Source organism: Anthonomus grandis, chromosome 10, assembly GCF_022605725.1.
Source record: "Anthonomus grandis grandis chromosome 10, icAntGran1.3, whole genome shotgun sequence".
Lineage (NCBI taxonomy): Eukaryota > Metazoa > Arthropoda > Insecta > Coleoptera > Curculionidae > Anthonomus > Anthonomus grandis.
The window spans coordinates 17,234,529-17,260,009 of NC_065555.1; the positions used below are offsets into that span (position 1 = coordinate 17,234,529).

The following is a 25,481-nucleotide window of genomic DNA, read 5'->3' on the forward strand; positions in this document are numbered from 1 at the left end:
AAGAGTGGCGGAAAGCCAAATTTTATCACGAAGAGGGTGTTATCGCGCACTAAATCACTCACTATGGGACATGAATAGAATAACGTCATTAGAATAACCCTGTATTCGATTAGTTTTGACAACAAATAGGTTACAACTAAGGTGAGGTTAGGTGTGGTGTTGCCAGTTCTGTCATCTACTGCGTTTTGTCACTCTGCAGCTTCAGCCTTGTCCCCAGTGTGGCTGACTCATGAGTGCCTTCTCTAAAGTGGCGAATTCACTCTATTATTAGTCACGTGAAATGTTAGGTATTATGCGTAAAATAAATTCACAAAAACTGTTTTTACCTTTTCTTGGTGGGTTGTCGACTCTGGGAGTATCTGTGCAGTGTTTTGGTTTGTTCCGTTTCTCTATCACCGCGAGGGGAACATAAGGCGCTGCGCACAGACCATAGATATACCCAACCCAACCCAACTCAATCCAACCCAACCCAGCTCAACGCAACCCAACCCAACCCAATCCAATCCAATCCAATCCAATCCAACCCAACCCAACCCAAACCAACCCAAGCCAAACCAACCTCCCAACGGGTAGCGTTCATTAACACCCAAGAGTTCATCAACATGGAATGGGATGGGATTCGAATACAGAGTGAATTCTCCACTTTAGAGAAAGCCAGACTGGAGACAAGGCTTTAGCTGCAGAGTCACAAAACGCAACAAAACTGGCAACACCACACCTAACCTCAACTCAGTTGTCACCTATTTGTTGACAAAACTAATGGTATACAAGGTTAATCTAATGATTAATCGCGTCCTATAGTGTGATTTAGTGCGTGATAACACCCTCTTCGTGATAAAATTTGGCTTTCCGCCACTCTTAGTGAAAAATATATATCGAAATCTACCTACTTTAAAAAACCCGACCATTTTTCGTTAGTTTTGACAAAAGCCGCTAAACTGCAGAATTACCTTCAACTGATACTGTTTGTCGACACCTAGCTGACTCTAATCTGAGACCAAGAATCCAGGCGCGAGGACCAGCTTTGACTCCAGAGCATCGTAGAGCACGGTTAACTTTTGCTAGGGAACACATCGATTGGGCTAATGAAGACTGGAAAAATGTTCTTTGGGCAGATGAAACCAGAATTTTCTTTACAACTCAGATAGACGTATAAGAGTTTATCGAAGACCAAATGAAAGATATGCCCAATGTAACTTCCAGAACACCAGATCATTTGATGGAGTGTCAGTTATGTTTTGGGAAGGAATCTCTTTAACTGCTCGTACTGACTTGGTGGCTATTAATAATGGCAGTTTAACAGCTGATAAGGTACATAAGGTACATAAGGGGGATTCCGGAAAGAATATGTGATACCATTTGGCCCTTACATTGGTGAAATTTTTTTGTTTCAGCAGGATAATGCTAGACCGCATGTTGCTCAGATTGTTTAAAATTCTTTTAAAGATGTTGGAATTGAACTATCGGTTGGACAGCAAATAGTCCTGACATGATCTACAGCCGTTTTCAAGAACTTCCTAACCCTCCTAACACTTTACATGGACTCACTGGCGATATTGTCCAAATATGGAATAATTTGGATCAAAACGAGATAAGGCCCATAATTTAAAGCATGAATATAAATGCTTATGGCTGCCGTGCTGTTATTCAAAATAGGGTAGGACATACCCGTTATTAATTATTTTTATTAATGTTAATATTCTTTTTAACTTTTGAATTTTCTTGTTTTTTTTTTTCAATACTTTTTTTACGTTCTTTTGACATTTTTCCTATTTTTAATACTTTTATTACGTTAGAATAAGAATATACTTAATTTAGACACACAAATAATTGATCTATATTATGATTTTTTTTTCCAAAATATAGTGTAGTGGTGCGTTACTTTTGCTGCCCAATGTATATAAACAAGCAATTGGTCAAAAGCATTATTATTAAATGAAACCACTGACTAAAAATATTAATTATTTAAACATTTAAGACGGGATATTCTCTTCACGCTTCTGGGTTCTTTCCGAGCGACTTTGAATAACGACAAACAAAAATATTGGATCAGGGTTTAATGGAATTACATATAAGGATTGGATTGAGGATATTTATTAGAGATTTATCTTTCCGTCTAAATGGCTATTAAAACACCTTTAGATGCACTTAAAAACAACATCTGTATGGGATCACTATATAAATCACCCTGATAAAAGACAGTCTATAATTAATTTCTACAGAAATTTATTATGTTTTTTTTTAATTTACAAGACCATTTGATACCTAAAATGAATTTCTGTTATATAAAAAACATTTTCACAAAAGCCAACAAACAGTATGTCACCTAACTAATGTAAAGGAAGTAGGTGTGCGGTTTCACCCCTCGGTGATCATTGTGAGGGTTTTTATAAAACGTTAGTTCATGCGTGACACATATCAACCCAAAAAGGTTTCATATTTTTAGAATATAAATTGGGGACGCTCAAAACATTATTATAAAAAGCGCCCCCTTTTGGAATTATTTATGGTCTATCTAACATTAAACGACTTTTCGTTTAATTTTAGATTAAATTCGTCCTATAAAATTAATATGGGGCTTTTTTAATGCGGGATAATATTATTTCTTAACGGTAATGACATGTAAGTAGACTACGCGGTGAATGTACAAGCCAAGTTATTGAGATCTTAATAATAGGCCTAATCAACGTTAATATACCCAATCTTGGATTATACAGTGTTAGTCATAAGAAAATGTATGGTATTTAAGGAACAATGCCTTGTAAGGTCTTATATTATTAGCTTGAACCGGCTGTCTTTGATCATTGTCATGTTTCCACAGAGAAACTTTCTTGGTTTAGAATAAATCAAGTTTTGAAATTAATTTTAAAACAGTTTCAAGATTTTGACACCTAACATAAACTGTTAATAATAATTAATGTAACAGATGTAATTGTAATGTTCTCAATGAATGAATTTAGTCCTTTTTTTATCTTTCAAAGGCATTGCAAACTGACAAAACAAACTATGATAATCCTGTTCATTATCATAATATCTCTTTACAAAAGCAAAACATCAAAAATGCACAATAAATCAATAAAAACTAAAACTACAATAATAATATAGAACTATAAAAAATATTTAAACCAATTATATTCCAAAAAATAGACAATAGAGCCATGCTCTCGGTTAAATCAACTCTTGCTCACAACCTTGCTTAATGTTTAATCCCATGGAGATTATGCTGTTGTATTTAGAAAATTTGTGTCTATGTCCTAAGTCCATATGACAAAAGATATAAAAAAGTTGGACTGAATTTGACAATTTAAACAGGCCCATGTCTAGTTGAAAACCATATGCAGAACTTTGCCTGAAAATGATTTACAGATCAGATTACAGAAGATGATGTCAAAGTCAAAATATGCTTTATTATCTGAAGAATACAAAGTTCCTATAGATAAAGCTTTTACATATAAACTGTATTATAAACATATACGCCAGTACTTATAAACATCTAGAGAATAAAGACTTTTCGCTATCTGGTAACTTTGAATGTGCTGCTGCTCTTCTCCAGGCTGTAAATAGTGTTAAGAATGTAGTTTTTTATCATCCCCCTAGCTCTGATTTTAAAACTTTTAGTAAATACTTTGAGAAATTGTTAAAGCTTTTATATAAACCTAATATTTTAATGTGTTTTTGTGGTGATTTTAATTATGATTTTATTTCCAGATATAAAGAACCAGTACATATTGTGGACGCATTTAGCTCATATGGTCTTAAACTAGTTTTTTCTGAACCTTCTAGAACTCAGGGATCATCTTGTACTTTGATTGATAATATATTTACTAACGCAGTTTCAACTGAAACCTTTGAAGTGGCGTTTTCTGATTTTGACTTGAGAAACCCAATCAGTCAAGATTTAAGCAAATTTTAAATTTTCTTTCTAAATCCTTTTCTGATGAAAACATACACTATTTTAACAACTTGTTGTCCAAAGAACATTGGCTGTCAGTTATTGAGACTCTGGATTTTGAAAGTAAATTTTCTTACTTCTTTAACACATTCCCCAGTTTATTTAATATGACCTTTCCTGATGTAACAACACAACAAATTGAAGCCATATCATAGAAAGTCTCATAAGTGGATAACACCATTGATAATTAATGAGGACTAACAGTTGAGACTACTTCATATTCAACTAAAGACTGTTCATGACCATGAGTTACTGACATCCTATAGGAGATTGCAGGTACATAGAGAAAATATCGTAAATGCTAAAAAAGCCTATAATTCAACAAAGTTGCTTACTTCTAATAATATAACTTGAGCCTCATGGGAAAGTATTAACTCAATCACGAACTTCTTAAGTCGCGGAACAAAGTGTGTTCCTAATTTGGTTACTGATAATGAAAAGAAAGTTACTGGCAACCTCAATATTGCTAATACCTTTAATAATTTTTTTGTAGAGTCAGTGCGAAAGATCACAGATAATTTTCAGGCACCCATGGGTATCCTATTCTATTCCCTCTCACTGAAGGTGAAACACTTGAGATTATAAAATCTCCCTCCAGGAAAAAGTCATCCGGTGTAGCCGAGGTACCTTGTTACTTATTGCTAGCATGTGCTGAGCATATTATCTCTTCACTTACCTATCTTCTGGATTTATTATTTCAGTTTAGATATTTTCCTAAAGACCTAAAAACAGCTGTTGTCATACCTCTTCATAAAAAGGGGGAGACAGCAGAAGTGAGTAACTATAGGCCTATTGCTCTCCTGGCTGTATTCTCAAAGATCTTTGAAAAATCTTTTAAAAGAAGACTTATTGCCTCTTTAGATTCTTTTGCTATACAGTCATGTCATCAGTTTGGATTCAGGTCTGGACTCTCTACATCAGATGCTATATCTCTTTATACAAATATATTGAATAATTTTGAAATAATTGAAATTAAAATCTGTTGGTATCTTTTTTGATCTTACTAAAGCATTTGATACCATTAATCATGCTTTACTATTAAATAAGATCTTTCATTATGGTATAAGAGGTCCGGCTTATAAATGGCTTGAATCATATTTGACAGGTAGAACCCAGTTTGTTAGATTGAAAGTTAGTGGTCAGGCGACCATATCTGATTGGGCAACTTTAGTCACTAGGGTTCCACAGAGTAGTGTTTTTGGGATCATTTTATTTTTACTTTTTATTAATGACTTGCCTCTCCTGTTGAATGACAGCTACATAACACTTTTTCCCGACGATACATCAGCAGTTGTCTCGGGTACTGACTATCCACTCAAAAGCCACCAAGTGTATAGCTGATATTGCAGGATGGTGCCAGAAAAATGGACTTTGTTTGAATAGTTTGAAAACCAATTTCATTTTTTTTCACTCCGATTTGTGCTATTCAGGACCAGAGCTTACTCCTTAGAGAGAAGTCATCAAGTAGCCTCATCCAACAACAAGTTCTTGGGAATTGTTATTGATAAACATCTATTGTGGGATCCTCAGGTGGAATCTGTGTGCAATAGATTGTTCCGCAGCAATTATGCCATCTTGCAGCTTCAAGACTATGTGGTTCCATATACACTTAAACGCTTTGTCAATTCTGAGAGATGCTTTAGAACGAACATATCCTGAAAAAACATTCACAAAAAAATCCACCGACCCTAATATAAGGTAAGCTGGTTTACGGATAACATTAAGAGAATGAGAGAGACATCTCGTGTAAGGGAGATACGCAAGTGGTATGATAGGTAAGGGAAAATGATTGGCAATATTATAAAAACTTGAAAAACCAATACAGGGTTTCTATAATGAAAGCAAAGAAAGTATCGAATAACTAGGCAATTAGAACATCATAAAAACCCACAAAATCAATGTGGAATATCATAAACACAAAACGTGCAAATGAATCTAAAGATCTGAATTGTACCATGAGTCCTGGTACAATTCAGATCTTTTTGAGCAGTTTAATACTTTCTTTGCGACCATTGCAGAGAAGATTCTGAAAGATCTTCCATCAAGCTATTGTGACCCCCTTTTTAATCGAGCTTTGGTTGTGGAGATTTTAAAATCAAGTGAGCTTTAATGATATTAGAGAAATTATTAATGGTTTGAAACCTTGAAAAGAAGCTGTGATATATATGGTCTAAGTGTACATACCTTATTATCAATTAAAAACCAAATTATCTGTCCATTAACTAAGTTAATTAACATGTGCATACATGAGAACACCTTTCCATTTTGCCTTAAACAAGCTGTAGTTTCACCAATCTTTAAAAGTGGAGACAAAAACTCTGTAAAAAACTACAGGCCTATTTCCTTGCTTCCAATTGTGCCTAAAATTTTTGAAAAAGTTCTTTCTTTCTTTCAAGTACTTTATTGTCGAAAATTTGGTACATGTACACAAATATTTTATTGACAAAGCTTCAGAAAATAAATACAATCAAATCACATTTTACAAAACAAATATAAAAAATTTATACAACATATAAAATGCCTAAAAAAAAAAAAATGCAAGAGAAAAATGTTACAAACAAAATCTTTATAAAACAAAATATATGCATGTAGACAAAGGTAGCAGAGATAAAGGGACACATAAAGGTATGTTCAAAATTAAAATTAACAGATTAAAAGCTTAGCATCTACTACAAAACATCCTCAGCCTTAAAAAAGTCTTCAATCGAATAAAAGGCTTTTAGAAGTAAATATGACTTCAGTTTACAACGAAACTGGCGCAAAGACTGAACACTTCTTAATTCCACGCTAATGTGATTATAAATCATTAAACCGCGATATATAAATGAATCTTTGATAGATGTAAAATGAGGAATAGGAAGGGGAATATTATTTATCTGTCTGGTAGGATAACTGTGATGTCGGATTGGAAAACTGTTCTTATTTTTGAATATTAAACATGCAGTTTCCAAAATAAGTAATGATGGTAGGGTCAAAATACGGCTCTCTTTGAAAAGATTACCACAATGCATTCTAGAATGGGCCTTAAATAAACTTCTGACATCCCTCTTTTGCAGCACAAAAACAGACTGAAACAGATAATTTGAACATGCACCCCAAAATGGAAGAGCATACCTTAAATGCGACTCGAACAAAGCAAAGTACACATCACGAGCAACATCTCTCCCCAGTTCATGAACGGTTGCCCTCAGAACAGAGAAGCAGCCAGAAGCAAGTTTTTTATTTAACTTTATTATATGGTCAGAAAACTTTAAATCTTTATCAATGACTAAACCAAGAAATGCAGAATTGTCTACCATGTCCAATGCGTTCTCACCAAAATCAAGCCTCTCAGCTTGAAAATTGAAACCAATAATATGGGACTTTGACATATTTAAGCAAAGTTGATTGGAATCACACCATTGCTTTAATTTCAGGAGATCGGCTGCAACATCTCTGACAAGCTGCTTGGGACCTTTATTCGACCATAAAACCGTTGTGTCGTCAGCAAATAATGTAAAATGTCCACATATGCTAAGAGTAATAAGATCATTAATGTATACAAGAAATAGAAGGGGACCAAGAACTGACCCCTGTGGAACACCACAATCCACAGACTCCCTACCAGAAAAGTCACCATTAAGGTACACAGACTGCTCGCGACCAGACAAATAGCACTCAAACCACTTCAGTGCAACACCCCTAACTCCATAAGCAGAAAGCTTCTGAAGCAGTATCCTATGACTCACACAATCAAAAGCTTTGGACAAGTCACAGAACACCGCCGCAGTCGCCTCTCTTCCATTAACACCCTGGAGAAGTTTGGACAAGAAATCAAACATAGCGTCAGAGGTGCTTTTCCCTGATAGAAAACCAAATTGTTCATCTCGAAGAACCGCTTTCCCCAGAAGAAACCTTAAAAGACGATCCTTCATAAGTCTTTCAATTAACTTAGATAAAGTAGACAAAATTGAAATTGAAATAGTTGGATGGACTAGAACGTTCACCACCCTTATAAAGAGGCAAAATTTTTGCTAATTTTAGGCAAAGAGGAAATGTGCCCGACTGAAATGAAATATTAATAGCATCAGAAAGAGCAGCCTGAATAGCACTCAAAGGAAGTTTTTCCAATAAATTCACTGAAATACCATCGTCACTAAATGCCCTTTTCTTTTTCATCGATGCTATAGTGCAAAAAATCTCCCTGGGAGTAGTGGGGCTGAGGTAAAATGAGTTTCCACTAGTGGTAGGTAAAAATTTGAGAGGGTCATAAGTGGAAGAGAGACCCTTTGTGAGGATATCAGCAACCGAACAAAAGTACTTATTCAATATGTCAGAATCAATCTGCACTTCTTGAGAACCATTACTTCTGGACACAACCTCATTAACAATTGACCACGCTTCGCGTTGCTCATTGGAGGAATATTTCAAACGTTTGGAATAATAGAGTCTTTTCGCCTCACACACAACTTTCCGGTAAACTTTTCGATATCTTGAGAATAGCGACAATACAAAATTATTTATCGGGTAGAACTTTTTTAAAATACCAAAAAATCTAAGATTACGACCGGAAATGCGAATACCAGGAGTTAACCATCTTTTCCGGTCCCTAAATCGATTTTTTAATGGGTGAACAGGAAAGTATCTATCAACTAACTTTGAAAGAGATGCGTGAAATGAAGCAAGAGCATCCTGCTCACTAAATATTGAGTCCCAATTAAAAGACCGACATCCTGCATCAAAAGACCGGAAGTTCCTGGTGCTGTAAATTCTACCCAAACCTCTGGATTTGTATCTTTTTCTGAATGGCACCTGAGCCAGGATGGCATTATGATCAGACAAAGCTGGATCAAATACATTACAAATTACATTCTCCTGTATATTGGAGGCAACATAGTCAATGGTTGTTGATGTGGTACCTGTTACACGCGTAGGGCTGTTAACATGCATAGAAATATTAAAAGCAGAAGCCCTATTCTCCCCATCTTCAAAAGCCCTACAGAATTTGGAAGCTACACAGTAGCCAGGAAGGGAAATTGGTTCCTCATTTCTTAACCAGTGCTCAGTAAGTAAGACAATGTTTGGAAAATTTAAACTGTCTAAAAGTATATACAAATCATCAGATTTACCGCGCAGTGATTGAATATTCAAAAGCATAATAGAAATGCATGCGTCAAAGTTGCCTACCCTAAAAAAGAAGAATTAACCAAGGCATCAGCTGAAGTAGAGTTAAGAGTAAGAGGAGAACTATCAGAGTTAGAGCCACTGGAATGCTTATCAAAATTAACATTAGATAATGGAACGGGGGAGAGTACAAAATTTCTTTTTAACGCATAACTAACAGTAACAAACAAAACCAGACGAACACAAAGAGCACTCTTACTAATTCTAAATTTATTATTTTGAGAGTTATTGCTGAAAATTCTTACTGAAGCCCTTTGGGACTTAAGAAATCTCTTACAAATAGATACCACATGAAAATAATTAGCCATACCACATGAAAAGTTATAGCCAATCAAATGGTAGGTTTTTTTAAGTGCAATAACTTGTTTTCTCTCAGTTTGGTTTTTCGGTGGACCGCCTTTATCTCTCTGCCTTATTCTGTGATCTTAGCAAGGCATTCAATAATTGTATGTCTCACAATTTATAGTTAAAAAACTGAAATACTATAATTTTGATGAAAGTACCATGAATCTTTTATCGAGCTACTTGCAGGATCGCTGCCAGATGGTAAAGGTCAATGGTAAATTTTTTGATTGAGCCAAGGTAAGTGTGAGAGTTCCTCAGGCGTCTGTGCTGGGGCCTGATCTTTATTAATGATCTTCCCCTTGGAAGGCAAACATGGGGATTTGTAATATTTGCTGATGATACCACTGCCTTTGCAGTTGGTGGGTCTGAGGCAGAGGCCCTAGCAAAACTGTCTGAGGCTAAAGAGCGGGTGAAGGAATGGTTTTAAGCGAGCGGGCTCTTGTTGAACCAGGAGAAGACCCAAAATATGACCCTCACATTAAGAAACACCTCTGGCATTGATAAAACATCCTCTGTTAAATTCCTTAGTATTCTTCTGCATCCAACATTAAAATGGGAAGTGCATGTAGAGAGTGTTTGTAAGAGACTTGGCAGCAGTGTCTTTCTATTGCGTAATCTGTGTGGGTATGTTTCTGCTGATACCCTGAAAACCACCTACTTTGGCATTTTCCACAGCATTATGGCTTATGGTGTGCTTGTATGGGGAGGATCCTCTTATGCACAGAGGGCTTTTGGTCTTCAGAGACGGGCCATTAGGATTTTGTGTAGTATGGGCTATAGAGAGGACTGCCAAAACTCTTTCCCTCGGTTGGGAATATTGACACTCACTTGTCTATATATCCTAGAAAACCTTCTTTACATCAAGAAAAACTGAGATATAGTTACACATCAGGACATACATACTCATGACACCAGAAACAAGGCTAGCTGTGTTCCTATGTTTTGCTGTTTGGGAAGGTGTCAGAGTAGACCTGACTATTAGTGTTAAGTTGCTTAACAAGCTGCCTAGTTCTGTAAGGGAAAAAAATTTAAAAGAATTCAAATGCCACATCAAAAGGTTCCTATTGAAAAATCCTTTTTATAATCAAGAATATCTTGATTTCCAGTTTTAATCGTCCGCCATAGCATCTCAATGCACTCTCTATTAGCGTTTTAAAATTTAGTACATATATTTGTATTTTAATGATTTTAATATTAATGTTTTTTTTGTTTATATTTTAGTGTATAGTTCCATATTTTAATTGATTATGTGTGGTGTAGTATCTACTATTAATGTTTTATATTTAGCTGTAAGATTTTTCGATTTATATATTTTGACGAGTGTAAACATTTTTTTGTAGTGACACAATAAACCATTTGATTTGATTTTATTATGCCTCAGTCCATTCCACTCTATTCTATGCCTTATTAGCTTAGGGTAATTCCTCCAGTATTGGGAGAGTGCTAATAAATCAAAATCGCATTGTACGTACGATGTTTAGACTTTCCTTCAGAGAAACTTGCCGTGGTACTTTTAAAAAAGAAAAAATCCTAACTACAATTAACAACTATATCTTGGAGTGCGCATGTCAAGTACATAAAAATCTTTTCGAAATGCAGATAAACTATACATCCCTTTTACCTGGTTGTCGCAGGTACAGGATGGTCCGGAAATCTCTCAAAATTTTTAATGATCTCCCATGTAGAGTAAAGAGAGCTAAGACTTTTCCAACTTTTAAGAAAGCTCTTAGGACCATGTTAGCTGACTGACCTTTTTACTTGTTGACAGACTTCCTTAACTGTAGATTCCTATACCCCCTTTAAATGTAGAGCGAGTAACAATAGTATTCTGAGAAGTAATGGCAGTGGAATATTTTTTATGCACTAATATTGCAGAGGTATCTTTGGGCGCGCTTTTGCAAAATAAAGATAGTTCAAAACAAGTAACCTGAGCAACATCCCCAAAAGCAGATGAACACTCATAAATTTACTTTGAACTTACTTCAGTGACTTCGGAAGTACATCATGACTCATAAAAGACTAGGACCAAGGTAAAGCTCTGCATTGTCCATAAAATGTCAATCTTAAAATCATACAAAAATTTTAAACACTAAATTTCTACCTGTTTTAGCTAAATAAAAGGCATAATGGCAAGGGTTTTTCCGCTTCAGACATGTGGTCATTAAAACCTACTTAAAGGGCAGAAAACAGCCATTAAATGCCTATTTTCTATCAAGAATCTCTACCTAAAGAAATAAACGGTAAAGTTAACATTAGCCAGCCTCTAAGACCATCCTTCAACGTAAGTAAACAAACAATGAGGCAACAAATAACAAAACCGATCGACTGTTGACATTTTTAATAGACATGCGGTATCTAATCTTTGCGCAAGCTTTACTTATTGTCTGTAACATGGAATATGCATTTTCGAATGGAACAATTAGGACGAAATCCGTAAAAAACGAAACGGTAAAAACACTTATATCCGCGTGATATTAGATTAGGTGTAAATCCAGTCTGTGTGCACTTTTCTGTTCCAATAAAATTTTATTGCTTTTAAGGGATGAGTCATCCAGGAACAAGTGGTGAATCTCACCCTCTTAGCACGCGCGCGATCAATTTTCTTGGAAGTTTCTGCCTTAAAGGGCACGTTTTTTTTAGGGTGCAACTCTGTGAAACAAACCCTAAGGAAATTTTAATATTGCTTGTTTTATTGATGTAATTGTGTTGCAAGTATGGTCCTGAATTCTTATATATTATGGGGTTTGAGTTGTTTGTTATCTATACAGTGTGTCCCAGGATGAGCGAATTTATACGTAAAAATGATTAAAAAAAAATTGTAGTTGAAATTTGACCGTTTAGCATCCAGCTCTGGTTGATCAAAAAATTAAATTTAGCATATTTTTATTTTTTTTAAAATCAAGCATGCCTTGATGAAAGCATTTTTTAAATTTTATGGGTAGGTAAAGTAGTATTTCTTGGCAAGATATAAAAGAAGTTTATAAGAAAAAGTTGTTTAGAATGCAAAATTATGCCCGAATACCGAGTTTCATAATCATAGGCCTACTTTGATTTTAACGTCTTATGTACCAATTAATTTTTTTATTCATATTTAATTATTAGAGAAAAACTAACAAATTTATTAATCTAATAGTTAAATCACCGATCTAAGAGTTACAAACCATCCTCAAAAATATGTTTGTAATAAAATGTACATAGTACGTCTAATAATCTGTGTTTTAGTAATTCCCTGTCATTTGCTTGCGTGAGCCGGCCCCATAAATAGGAATCAGAAATGGTTAAATCAGGTGATCTTGGCGGCCACTCAATTGGGCCGCGTCTTCCAATCCATTGATTCGGAAAAGCTCTATTCAACCATTCTGCTACTCAAATAGTGGAGTGCACTGGACAGCCGTTGTGTTGAAAATAAAGATTTATTCTTTGATCAAATCAACTGGTAAAGGTTCTATAGTAAAGGTAATACTGGTACTGGTAAAGGTAGTAAGTATTCTTACAAAAATCTTTCCAAAATTTGAAGATACGTTTCTTCATTTAGAGATCCTTCAAAAACATACTTTAACGACATACTATTTCCACTACCATATGATTGCACAATGAACATTTTCTGCTCGAAATTTAACGTTTTTCTGTAAATTCTGATAATATTATTAATAGCTTTAAGTACGTTTGCCGTACATAACTTTGACAGTGACAATGTTAATAGCTGCCACATTTAATTGAAAATGTTTACTAAATGATTTAAACGTAAAAATCAAAGTAGGCCTATGGTTGTGAAATTCGGTATTCGGGCATAATTTTGTATTCTAAACCACTTTTTCTCATAAACATTTTTTATATCTTGCCTAGAAATACTACTTTACCTACTCATAAAATTTAAAAAATGCTCGTATCAAGGCATGCTTGATTTAAAAAAAATAAAAATATACTAAATTTTATTTTTTAATCAAGCAGGGCTGTATGCCAAAAGGTCAAATTTTAACCCCAATTTTTTTTGTCATTTTTACGTATAAATTCGCTCATTCTGGGACACACTGTATACAATAATTATTTGCAAAAAAATATATAATTGCATTGCTCCTTATTGGTTAAAGGATCAGAATATGTCTTTGATTTTGGTTGTTTTGATTGTCAGGCCAATAGAAAAATACAAAGCTTATAGAATAGATAATTATAGACCTATTTAACTTTTATCACTATTTTCTGCTATAGCTTCAGAAAGCTTGACTGCAGATGCATACTGTCCTTTTATAATTGATGTTCAGTCATTGAACAGTAAGTTTTCTGACATTTTGTATGAGCAACTATTGGGAAAACTTGAGAGATATGGTGTGAGGAGTATTGAAGTTCTTATAGATGTACCAAAAGAGTACTATGCAATTTCTCCCTAATATTGTTCAGATAGTTTTATTGTAAATTTCACTTATAAGGATTATATTACTGTCACTGTAACGGTGAAACTAATATAAATCTGGATATAATTATGTAATTAATGTAACCCAAATACTACTAGATTCTTAAAAAAAATGCTAAAAAAAATTAATTAAATAAAAAAAATTAAGTTATTTTATAGTGGCATTGGGTCACTGCTTTAGCTAGTTAGCTACAAATTATTACTTTAATTTTAATCTTGATCTGTGTCTTGCTTTGGTGCAGTATGGTAATAACAGTTTTTCAAAGGACTACAAAATACAGTAGGTCTTTAGTTTGGTAATCCTGTTATAAAAATGTTGTCAATATTCAGTATATATTATGGTAATTAACCAATTTACAAAATAGATATCGTATATAAAATATTCAACAAAATAAGATTTTATATCGCAATAAAGCACTTGAAGTATTAGTACTATCATTAAATATCTAGCATAAATAACAGGTAACATCAGTAAAATTAAATAAAATATAAGGACAACAATGGTTTAAAACAGAGTAACTGCAATAGAAAAGTCAAGATATAAAATTATATTGCACTTAAGCAGATTTTAAAACTCGTTGAAGTGAACTCAGAGAACAATGAAACAAATCTATACAATTGTTTTGTTGAATTGATTGATTTTTTTTGTTTTGATTAGTTTTATGAGTTTTAATTAATTTTTATGAGTTGCAAATAGCATTGCAATTGATTCATAGTTTAGATTGCTTGGTTTGTTTTGCAATTTAGATTTATATTAAGGCAAAAAAAAAATATCAGCAAGTCCTCGCACAGAGTACTAGCTCCTGAGGGCATTATGTATTTATTGCCGATGTTTATTAAATTTACTTGTATTTCTTTTGTTATATTGCATTTAAAAATAAACATTATTATTATTATTAAAAAAAAAAAATTGGACCAAAGACAATCCTTTTGTCAGCCTCAGTTGAGCCAAAACTGCTTTTCTCCTATTTATATAATGGTATAAGCCAACATAATAAGTGCTGATCTAATTTCTAACTATTCGAAAATAGTGAACTTGGACTATGACTAAGACACTGTATAGTAGAATAAAAACAGTAAAACACATAGGTTTACATATTACACACTAGGATATTAAAATAAATGTAAGCACAGTTCAGTAGGAAGTTCTTAATTATTTTGTTATATTTTATTTCTTCATGCTTCCTAACATGTGAGGCACCTGTGAAAAAACCTGTGGGACCTAATGTACCATCTTATACAATAAAGAGTCTTTATAATAAGGATAGGATTTTTTACTGAACCACTAAGCATATTATGTAACATTTCTTTAAGGCTAAACCTTTCAAAAAAAAGTTTAATTTGTCCAGTTTTCTTAAAAATAAATCAATGTCTACCACATTACACAATATAAGCAGATAACGCAGATAACCTGAATAAGAAATTCCAAGTAGATGTTGTCTGCACAGATTTTACAAGGGCTTTTGACAGGATCTCATACAGTGTTCTTTTAGATCAGTTAGACAAAGAATTTGACTAATCTAAGAATATTGTTCTATTATCTGGAGCCCCTACTACTTTACTCATAAACATGCCATAGAAAAAGTTAAAAAATTATTAAGATATATGTATTATAAACACACTGGTATGTATCAGCTACCAATTCCCAAACTTAAAAACATTGGAAAGTGAAGGAACTACAGCATGCTTATTATTTTTGAATAAACTAATCAAACAAGAAATTATGTAGTGTTGTATTTAAATTATGTTATTATTTAAATTCTCCTGTAATTAATATATATAAGTTGTATCATGAAATAAAGGAGGAATATGATATTTTTAATATTGGATTCAGTAATCTTAAAAATCTACTCAAAAAAATTCTGTAATTTTTTATATGTTTAGGAATTGTGTATGTGTATTAAGTTATTTTGCAAAATCCTCCTCCGCTGTAAATGGACATATATCTATAAAGTTTTAAAATAAATAATGCTTTACCGTTTTATAAGATCTTAAATGGTTTATATCATTGTCCTACTGTCTTGGAAGCAACTCCTTTTAACACCTGTCAAAAAAGGATCAACTCTCTTATGTTTCATTTACCCTTTCATTCGGCCAACTATGGATTTTTTTCTCCATTGACTAGGATTCTGCATTTCTTTAATGAAAATAGTTTGGATCCATTTTCCAGAGGCTTACTGTCATTGTGTACATACATGTTCCTTCGATAGTATTAAGTTTTTAGCCTTGTTGATGATTGTTTTTTCTGAGGTTTTAATTTGGTATTATATTTTTTTTGTTGTAATTCTTGTATTATATTTGCATTATTATATTATCTAGTATTTTGTATTATCTATTATTATTTTTGTAAACTGGCTCTGCATTTATTGAAGTAAATAACTTATAGGTTAAAAAATATTTAAAAAAGTAAATAACATATAGGTGGAAGTCTGACATTAGTCCTCCCTGAAACCCAGTACAGCCATAAGCCTTTTGCACCTTGGCTATGAGGAGAATGACCTTATTCTAAGAGTGCATATACCAACCACCAAGAGACACTTAATGGAAACACAATGTGACAAATTTCTAATCAGGTACAATAGTTTAGAGAGTGTAGTACAAACTTGTTCTATTTTGTACTTCCAATGCAGTGTTAAGCATAGGTAAACACCCAAAAACATAATTAAAATAGTACTCACAAAGTTTAGAAACTGTGTCTTGTCCTAATTCAGGCACAGTTTGTTTGCAAGAAAACAGTTTGTTTGTAAATGTTGGAATCATCTGCATTAGGCCTGCAACATCTTGTAGGCAGACCAAAACATTTACAAAAATTAGAAACAGAACTGGCCTGATACTCTTGGGATATTCATCCTTGAAGAATATAGGTCTTAAATTCAGAGTAAAAACATTACTCTGAATTCAAGATTTGAATAGAAAGAGCATTTTTGGTTGCCCACTTGTTTTTGTTAATTTTTTTACCGATTTCACAATATTATTGGAAATATTTCTATGAAATAATTGGAATGAATGAATAATTTTTTTTTAAATTACATATAAGAAAAGTCCAGTTATTTTTTATTAATTTCATATATAAACAATTTTGCCCTTTAAAAACTTTTGAGTTAAAGGAGATTTTGTCATCCAAGGCACAAAAGCCACCAAATTTGAAAATTGGTTTTAAAAATTGCCATTTTATGATTTTTCTTTCTTAAGAGACATTTTTGGTCATAACTTGGGACCACTGGAAATATTTTCATAATTTGTTTCAGAAAATAGTGGGACTCCTGAGGATGCGTTCGACCGTAAAAACGTTACTCTGAATTCAAGATTTAAATAAAAAGGGCATTTTTAGTTGCCTCACTTTATTTTTACCAATTTCTCAATTTTATTGCAAATATCTCTTTGGAACAATTGGAATATACTTTAAAAAATTACACATATAAAAGTACAATTATTTCCAAATAATTTTATATATAAACGTTTTTTGTGCCACAAAACCTTTTTGAGTTAAAGAAGATTTTGTCATTTAAATTCTAGAAGTCACCAAATTTGTAGATTTTATGACAAAATTGTAATTTTATGAATTTCATTACATGATGGACATTTTTTGTCATCACTCGAGAACCACTGATAATATTTTCATAATATTTTTTTCTCACAAGAAAATGGTAAGATTCCAGATGATAAATTTAAGGGTAGAAACATCATGAATTAAAAATTTGAACATGAACATAAGAACTTATTTTTTTTATAAATCAGTGTATTTATTATGTGTTTGGAAAATCCTTATTACTTTATAAGGTACAAGATCATCACCAGTAACAAAAAAATAGGCTAAAATTAAACAACTGTGATATTCTCTAAATTTTAACATATTACAAACATCAAATTTATAAATCTATATACACACATCATACTATCCCCAACAAAAAAAATAAATAAACAAGAAAACACAACCCTGAACATTTTAATATTTACTAATTTTCAGCCAAATAACTATGCAGCTAACACTTTTTTGAATTTTGTAAATTTCATAATTGTCTTAATTTCTGTAGGCAATTTGTTACATTCTTTTTAAGCCTGATAAAAGGGATTATAAAGTCCTTTATTAGTTCTGCTAAATTCCTGATAAATATTGTTGTGGCACTGTGTAAAATAAATTTGAATAATTTCTGTAAATTAGAGTTTGATTTTTGGTTGTTATGTATTATTTGTTTATTTATTTTATTTCATCTATTTATGTATTATATTGTACATAAATTTATATTAATCAAAATTCCTTTTTAAATCTAAGTGCACAATTCCCAATATTCTGTGGGCATTAACTGATCATAGTTGTGTGGTGGCAATAAAAATAATAAGAGATGGAAAGAGAAAGTACTATGAAGATTTAAATATATGGAAATAGGAGAAATGCAAAAGAGATGTGGAAAACTTTGCAAGAATTTATACAAAAAAATAAGCAAGTGATGAATTTACAGGAAGTGGAAATTAACAGTGAAGTTATTGATATGGAAAATTTGATCACTTTTTTATAGACAGTATAAATGAAATTCTATTAAATGTAGACAGAACTGATATTGCAGAGGACTTAGTAAACCAGGATCTTCTCATTTTAATTTAACTAATTATACAGAACTTAAAGAAATTTTGTTTACCATGGCGAATAAAACAAGTCCTGATGAAATTAATATATCAACCTACTTAAGAATATTTTTGAGAATATTAAACAACCACTACTTAATTTAATAAATTGTTCTCTTGAAACTGGTAAAATTAACAACAGTTATTCGGATACCAAAAGTAAATAAATCTAGTTTAGTTAATGACCTAAGACCAATAAATATTTTATGTGTGCATTAGACAAAACACTGGAAAAAGTGGTTGTCAACTATCTAACCACATAATCAGTGACTTTCAATCTGGCCTTAGAGAAAAGTTTAACTGTGAAACTGCTGTTCAGGGTGTGTTGGCTGATTGGCAAAAAAAAATATAAATTGTACTGTAAATTAGCTACTGGTGCCATTTTTCTGGATTTAAGAAGAGCATTTGAAACGCTCAATAGATAATAATAAACGATTAATAGAAAGAGATTAATAACAAAATTAAAAAGCATAGGTTTAGAGGGGATTGTTTTGGACTGGTTTAATATGTATTTAAAAGAAAGAAAACAGGTATTAAAAATTAATGATGTTTTATCACAACAGTTAATAAATAAACACTGTATTCCACACGATAGTGTATTAGGACCATTGCTATTTGTATTATATTTTTATGATGTAATAGATTATGTTAAAGAATGCATCTTTTGCAAATGATGCTTTATTTTATTTTACTACATTAAACACACATGAACTTCAAGTTAAATTAAATAATATTTTAAAATTGGTCTATGGTTGTTGTAATTTAAATGATTTAAAGGTTAACATCTCTAAAACAAAATATAGCAAAGGAATGTTTTTAGACACTTACCAGCACAGTTAAATATAAAAATAGGTAAAACATTTAATAGAAAGTGTAACAAAAATTAAATACTTAGGCATATGGATAGATCCTGACTTAAATTTTAAAGGTCATGCACTTGAGAGGTCATTAAGAAGATTTCATTCAAGGTTTATTATTTATCTAGATGTTCACCTTACTTAAGCTTATAGATAAAAAAAACTATTTACAATGTTCTTATCCTGCCTCACTTTAATTATTGTTCTAGTGTATTATTTTTATTGAAATAAAATGAGTTGTCCTGACTTCAAAAGTTGCAAAATAGGGTCATGCACATAATAGTAGGTAAACCAAGAATGAACCCAATGTTACAGCTTTTAGAGTGATTAATAGTCAGAGAGCATCTGCTACTCAATACGCTGACAGTTGTATATAAGATTAAAATTGGTCATGCTCCCCAGTATCTAACACAAAAAATTCATCCCTTATCCCAAAGATGCTGGTTATCCACTTTCGTAAAAGGTAAAAATACACAAAATCTACAGCATCACAGAAACATTTAATAAAATGACAAAGTTGAGAAGTCACATTCTCTGCCAAAATACATGATCATAACATGAGATCGAGAAGTAATTTTTTTATGAGTTTTCTTGAGTTTCTCAAGAATGTGCTCAAAATTCATTAATTGTTAATGGTCTAAACCTAAACAAATACAATATGTTGCCAATAGAAATAAAAACACTGGAATGTATAAAGTTTTTTAAAAGGGCTTGTAAAAATGTTTTAGTTGTAAATTTAGTATAATAAACCACATTAATTTCTAAAAAAGTTTGCATGTTAGCACAGATTTAACTAGCTACGCTTGAGCGTAGCTAGTTAAATCTGTGATGTTAGTTTGGTTTGTGTTTTCATTTTGTTATAATATATATATGTTTGCGGTAATTGTATAGTGTTTATAAGTTATTCAATTTTTTTTTAAATGTAATATGGTAATTATTAAATAACTTCATTGTATAAATTGTATTAGTTTTTGACTAAATAAATGACATATATAGTTAAATAAGACTTAATTTTAGACAATATTTTGTTTTCTGAAAGTCTCTGAACTCTTTGACATTTTGTCACATCACAGGAAGCCCATACTGGAATCTGTGATAGAAAATAGGCATTGTAAATATTAAATTTGCTTTCACAGGATAAATAATTATACAGCTGATACCATTGGTATTATTTTATTATAAATATGTGTAATATGTTTCTTCTAGTTTAAGTTCTCTTTCATAATTAGGTTTAAATATTCAATGGGTTGAACTTTTTTTAGTTGCACATTATATTATAATTTAAGAATCAGCTGTTTAATTACTTTATAACTTTTTGGTTAAAACTGATGTACATACTTAGTTTTTGAAATGTTAATTTTGAGTTTATTATTTAATAACCAATTGGGGTATTTCTGGAGAGTAATTTATTTGTTGACAGTTTTTTCACAATTTCCATCCTTTAAATTAAAGCAGTATCATCAGCAAATGTGTAGTATCATGCTTTTAATCCAGGGAGTGTAATGTCAAGCACATATATTGCAGATGGTAATCATTTGTTGTGCTATAACTGAGGCTAATTTTTATTCTAACCATGGTGGTTTCAACAAAAACAAAACTAAGAAAAAAAATTGCCTGTGGTGAACCAACAAAACTAAAAGGATATTATGCTTATTACCAACTCGGCGGAATATTTAATGGCACCTGAACAGGTAAAAGACTTGTTAGTCACCTCTTGAGGACAGGTTTTCGAGATTTGACCGTCGCTCCGCCGAACCCAGACGGTTAACCTGTGACCGACCCATTTTACCACTTTTACATCTGTAAAACTTCAAGCGATTTTCTACGCACATTCACGGAAAAACCGACGGGAAATATTCACATTTTCCGTCGTGCGGCGGCAATGATTCATTTCCCACAACCAAAACCAATTCAGTAACACGGGTAGAATTTTGATGACTTTTTTCCTTCGCTCCTATGCCCGGATTGTTTTTGGCTGGAAAATCGTTAAATTCGGACTTACCCAGAGTTCTGTGCCCCAATTCCCTTTGTCCATATCGGCGGCCATGGTGCGGGTAATCCAAAATTAATAAAAAAAATAAACACTGTACACCACAGACACTAAATGGCGAAAAAGTCGAGTTTTTATTTTACGTCAAAACACTAATTTCGCCGACACTACCCAACATGGCTGGTTGCCAGAGTTAACTGAAAGAAAAGAAAAACGAGATTGAAATGAACACACGAATGAAGGGAAGAGAGATGGTAGATTGAAGAATTGACGTCTCATGTGGCGCCATCTTGTAGCTTTAAAGGTAAGCGTAGGAGTAAACAGTATATTTCTACGGTAGGCAACCGATTTTACGTACTGTTTAGCTTACCGGGGCTTAAGAAAAAGTAGGATGAAATAAATAAAATACGTCTTGATAAATATTTAATTTATTTAAACAAAAATGTGTAATTTAATTTGTTTACACCTTATATCGTGTTGTTCAGCAGCAGATCATTGCATTTTCGTATTGAAACTCCTTATCACCTATCATAAATATAGTGAATTAATGATGGCCGGTTAATTTTTGAGGTGAAAATGACCTTTCTAATTTTTTAAATGGCTGAATTGTCAAATCAAAATGTTGGGGTAAAGAGCATTTTGAATTGAACTGAAATGAATATATTACTGTACAACAGTTTTTACAAGTGTCAATGGAGGATATACGATTTATAGGTATTTTACATTGGCATAAGACCCATTAAATACTAGGATAATTGAGGGGCTTAGATGGTAAGGGGTACAAGTGTCAAAATAATGTTTTTGAAAAAATTGAGGTAAAAGTTATTTTTAAATAAAAAATTCTGCATTAAAGCAATTACTTAAATTTTTTTTTTACAATATTTTCGTACATTTTTTTTATTTTACGGTAAAAACTTTTTGAAATTTGGTATTTGTTTTCATAAAAAAAATTTAGAATTTTGAAAAAACGTTTGCACTTGTACCCCTTTGCATAAAAATTAATACTTGTTTCCCTTTGCCACTAAAATATTTTAAAACAAAAATAAAATTAACTCAAACACATTTATTTTTTAAAAAAGAAACATTTTTTTAATCGTAATCTGATTCCAGGTCTTGTTCGATATTTTCTTCATCCTCCGAGGGATCATTCACCTGGGCTTCCTGAGAGGTTCTTTCAACTTGAAGAATATTATTGCGTTGGCGAGTTAGAACTTCGTCGTGTCTTAGGTTGCGGTAAAAATCGTGGTGTATCGGGGGTACAAAGGGTAAAAGCTCCAATAAATTCTTATATTTTGGAAGCTTTATTTTAACGGGCCCTTGGCGGAGAGGCGGGAGTTCAAGTGCCGAGGCAATTTGTGCCGGTCGTCCTATCCTTTTCGTCTTTTTTAAGTCAACAATAGCAAAAGGACATTCTTCTATCAGTGTGTCCTTAAAAAACAAAGTATAAGGTGTCTGCTTTTCAAAGTGAAGCCATTGCATTTTTCGTAAGCCCTTTACATTATCATTCATAATATTGCACAAGGGAGCAATACTTTTGAAGTAATTTTCATTCATTTTGGTAACCAAGAATTTCTTACTAGACTTTGCTACAACATCCATCCATTCAGTGGGGACAAAAACAAACGATTTTTTTTTCTTTGCTTTTTCAATGAGGCCAAAGTCTTGGTCACATTCCATGAATGAGTGACCTGACACCAAAAATCTGTGATCTATAGTTTCAATTTAGGTATATAATACAATATAGTTCCAAAATTTAATAGTGTGCTTGTTTTTGTTCTGTCCCCCTGCATTGTTACTAAACGCATCAATGTGTTTGACGGTGCGCGGTAAGCTTAAAATAAACTTTAGGAGACATGAAATTATTTCCCCAGCCCCTCTTCATGCCTCTCCTTTATGTCACATAAACATCTGTCCTTGACCTTTAGCAAGGCCATGTATACCAAAATTATAGGTCCACAACTGTCTTAGGTAAAATACTTTGCTATTAGTCAGTAAAGGCGTCGGTAGGGTCTTTTGCAGATCAAAGCAAATGGCTACTCGATCAGCAGAACTTGCAGCTTCAGCTTTTGCTCTATTTTTAGCCTGTCGAGCTTTCTCTGCTTTCTTAAGATGAACTTCTTTATTGACTTTTGCAACCGCGGTAACCTCTGGTTTTCCGTTTTTTATTGTATTACTAGGCTGGCCACATAATGTACAAGTATCTGTATAAGGTCTATGGAAGCTTAAATTAAAGCAAGTATTAAAGATATGGCGATAATAGCTGATCTTTACAGGCGTTTTATTGTGTTGATTACAAAACTCTTTGTACATGTCATACATGCTGCATGCATCATTTTGTTGACATTTAAAGCAGAATCCAGATATTTTCGATTTGGATTATAATGACTTGTGTAATGGCTCTTAAATTTGGGAAACGAGGTAATATGTTTTTTTAGAAAGTTTGTTACAGAAATATCAAACTTGTTAGAAGGGGAACGTTTGCCTCTTTTGTCAGTGTGTGCTATACCAGTGGGAGAGTCAGATTTTTTTGTCATGGTAATCCGTAAACGTTGGTAATCCGTTTGTTACTTATATTCAAAGTACGCAAAAAAAACTGTTTGCATACACGTTTCCCAGTTAATTTTATTGTTGTGCTGACCGTCTTATGACTTATGGCTCCTTGAAGTCTGCGGCGAGGAGCACTTACTCCAATACATGAATACAAAAAAGAAGTCTGAAGATTCCAGTTTTGCAATTCCCAAAATTTTGTAAAATAGCAAGTCGCTCATTTTCAGAAAAGTCCTTGCATTGATAACGACAGGAATGGGGGTAAGGTTGCACTTGCTTACAAACGTGAATTTCCCCTTTTTGTCCCACATACTCTAGGCCACTATTTCTTCTTTTTTTAGCTTGCAAACGTTTTCATTGTTCCGGATTTATCCTTCTTTTACTAGGTTTTCTGGTTTCCTCCGAAATGGTTGAATTGTCTGAATTCGCTTCAGTACCGTGGTCAGAACTACTTGAACTTGTTTCATCCTCATCAGAGCTGTGTGGTAGGAAATTGATGTCGCGATCTGAATCATCTTGTTCTTGATCACCTAAAAATATGAGACTACAGAAAGAAATAGCAAACAGCAGCAGGCAAATTGCTAACATACAAAAAAGCGAAATTATGCATAATTGCATAATGTACCTAAGTATTATTTTATAATATTTTTCTAGATTCAAAAAATCAGTGCTTTTTTTATATCCAAAATTTTGATCCTATATTACTTATAATAATAAGCTTACTATACTAATAAGTTTACTTGCAAACTAGCATATGTATAGTCGAATAAATTCTTAACTTGCGGGTCCAAGAACATTATTGATATGAATCAAGTTAAAAAGAGTGCCCTAAAATTCTGCATAAAGTAAAAGAGGTTCCTGTTTTGCCAACAGGAAAATTTTGCTCTTATTTTGAAGAAAAAGTTTCTTAAATCTAACACCACAGATGTAAATAGCTCCGCTCTCGTGCGGAGCTATTTACATCTGTGCTAACACCATTTGCATAAGTTTAAGCCCTAATTACAAATTAATAAAATCTGACTAACATCAACATGTCAATAAAAATATAAAATATTAACTCTGCGAAAATAATAACCCAACTTTTTTAATATTTATTGCAATAAATCTAATTTTGAAATCACATCAGTTTCTTAGACTAAGGCAATAATAATTTTCTTTAAAAATATATAAATAGGTACTTACTTGAAATACGCGTTATTATTTCACTCACTTTAACAACTTTTTTATGAGCTCGATTTGCAATGATGCTAAACAATTCACTAAAAACAATGCCTAACACCTTACGGCAAAGGGGTACAAATGCACTTGTAAAGTTCAGTTCAGAGATCTGTTAGAATCTTTGATGTGCCGCGAATAGTCCGTGTGCCGGTGTTGCTTGAAATGTCACATGGCATGCATGTTTAAATCGCAAAATTTTATGTGGAAGAAGTCATAAAGTAATATTCTAAGCGATATTTAATCGTTCCATTAAATAAATAAATGTTTTAAATTCTTTTTTTTTATTTATATATTTGATCGTAAAATTTGACTACAGACGCCCACATACTATTTTGTTAGACGTCCGACCTCAGTCCCAGCCACTCAAGCGTGAAA

General features: G+C 32.6%; 1 protein-coding gene across 9 annotated transcripts in view; it reads right to left on the bottom strand.

The window, feature by feature from the left end:
- LOC126741443 (formin-binding protein 1-like) overlaps nucleotides 1-21,551 on the bottom strand; it is a 125,965-nt gene extending 104,414 nt beyond the window's left edge. For 7 of the 9 annotated variants that reach the window (XM_050447850.1, XM_050447855.1, XM_050447853.1 and 4 more), the window contains exon 1: nucleotides 21,354-21,551. In XM_050447850.1, the coding sequence (XP_050303807.1) occupies nucleotides 21,354-21,398 (45 nt within the window). In that variant the 5' untranslated portion in view covers nucleotides 21,399-21,551. The remainder of the gene's footprint in view (nucleotides 1-21,353) is intronic. The other 2 variants (XM_050447858.1, XM_050447857.1) reach the window with 1 other exon arrangement.
- Between the last annotated feature and the right edge of the window lie 3,930 nt (nucleotides 21,552-25,481).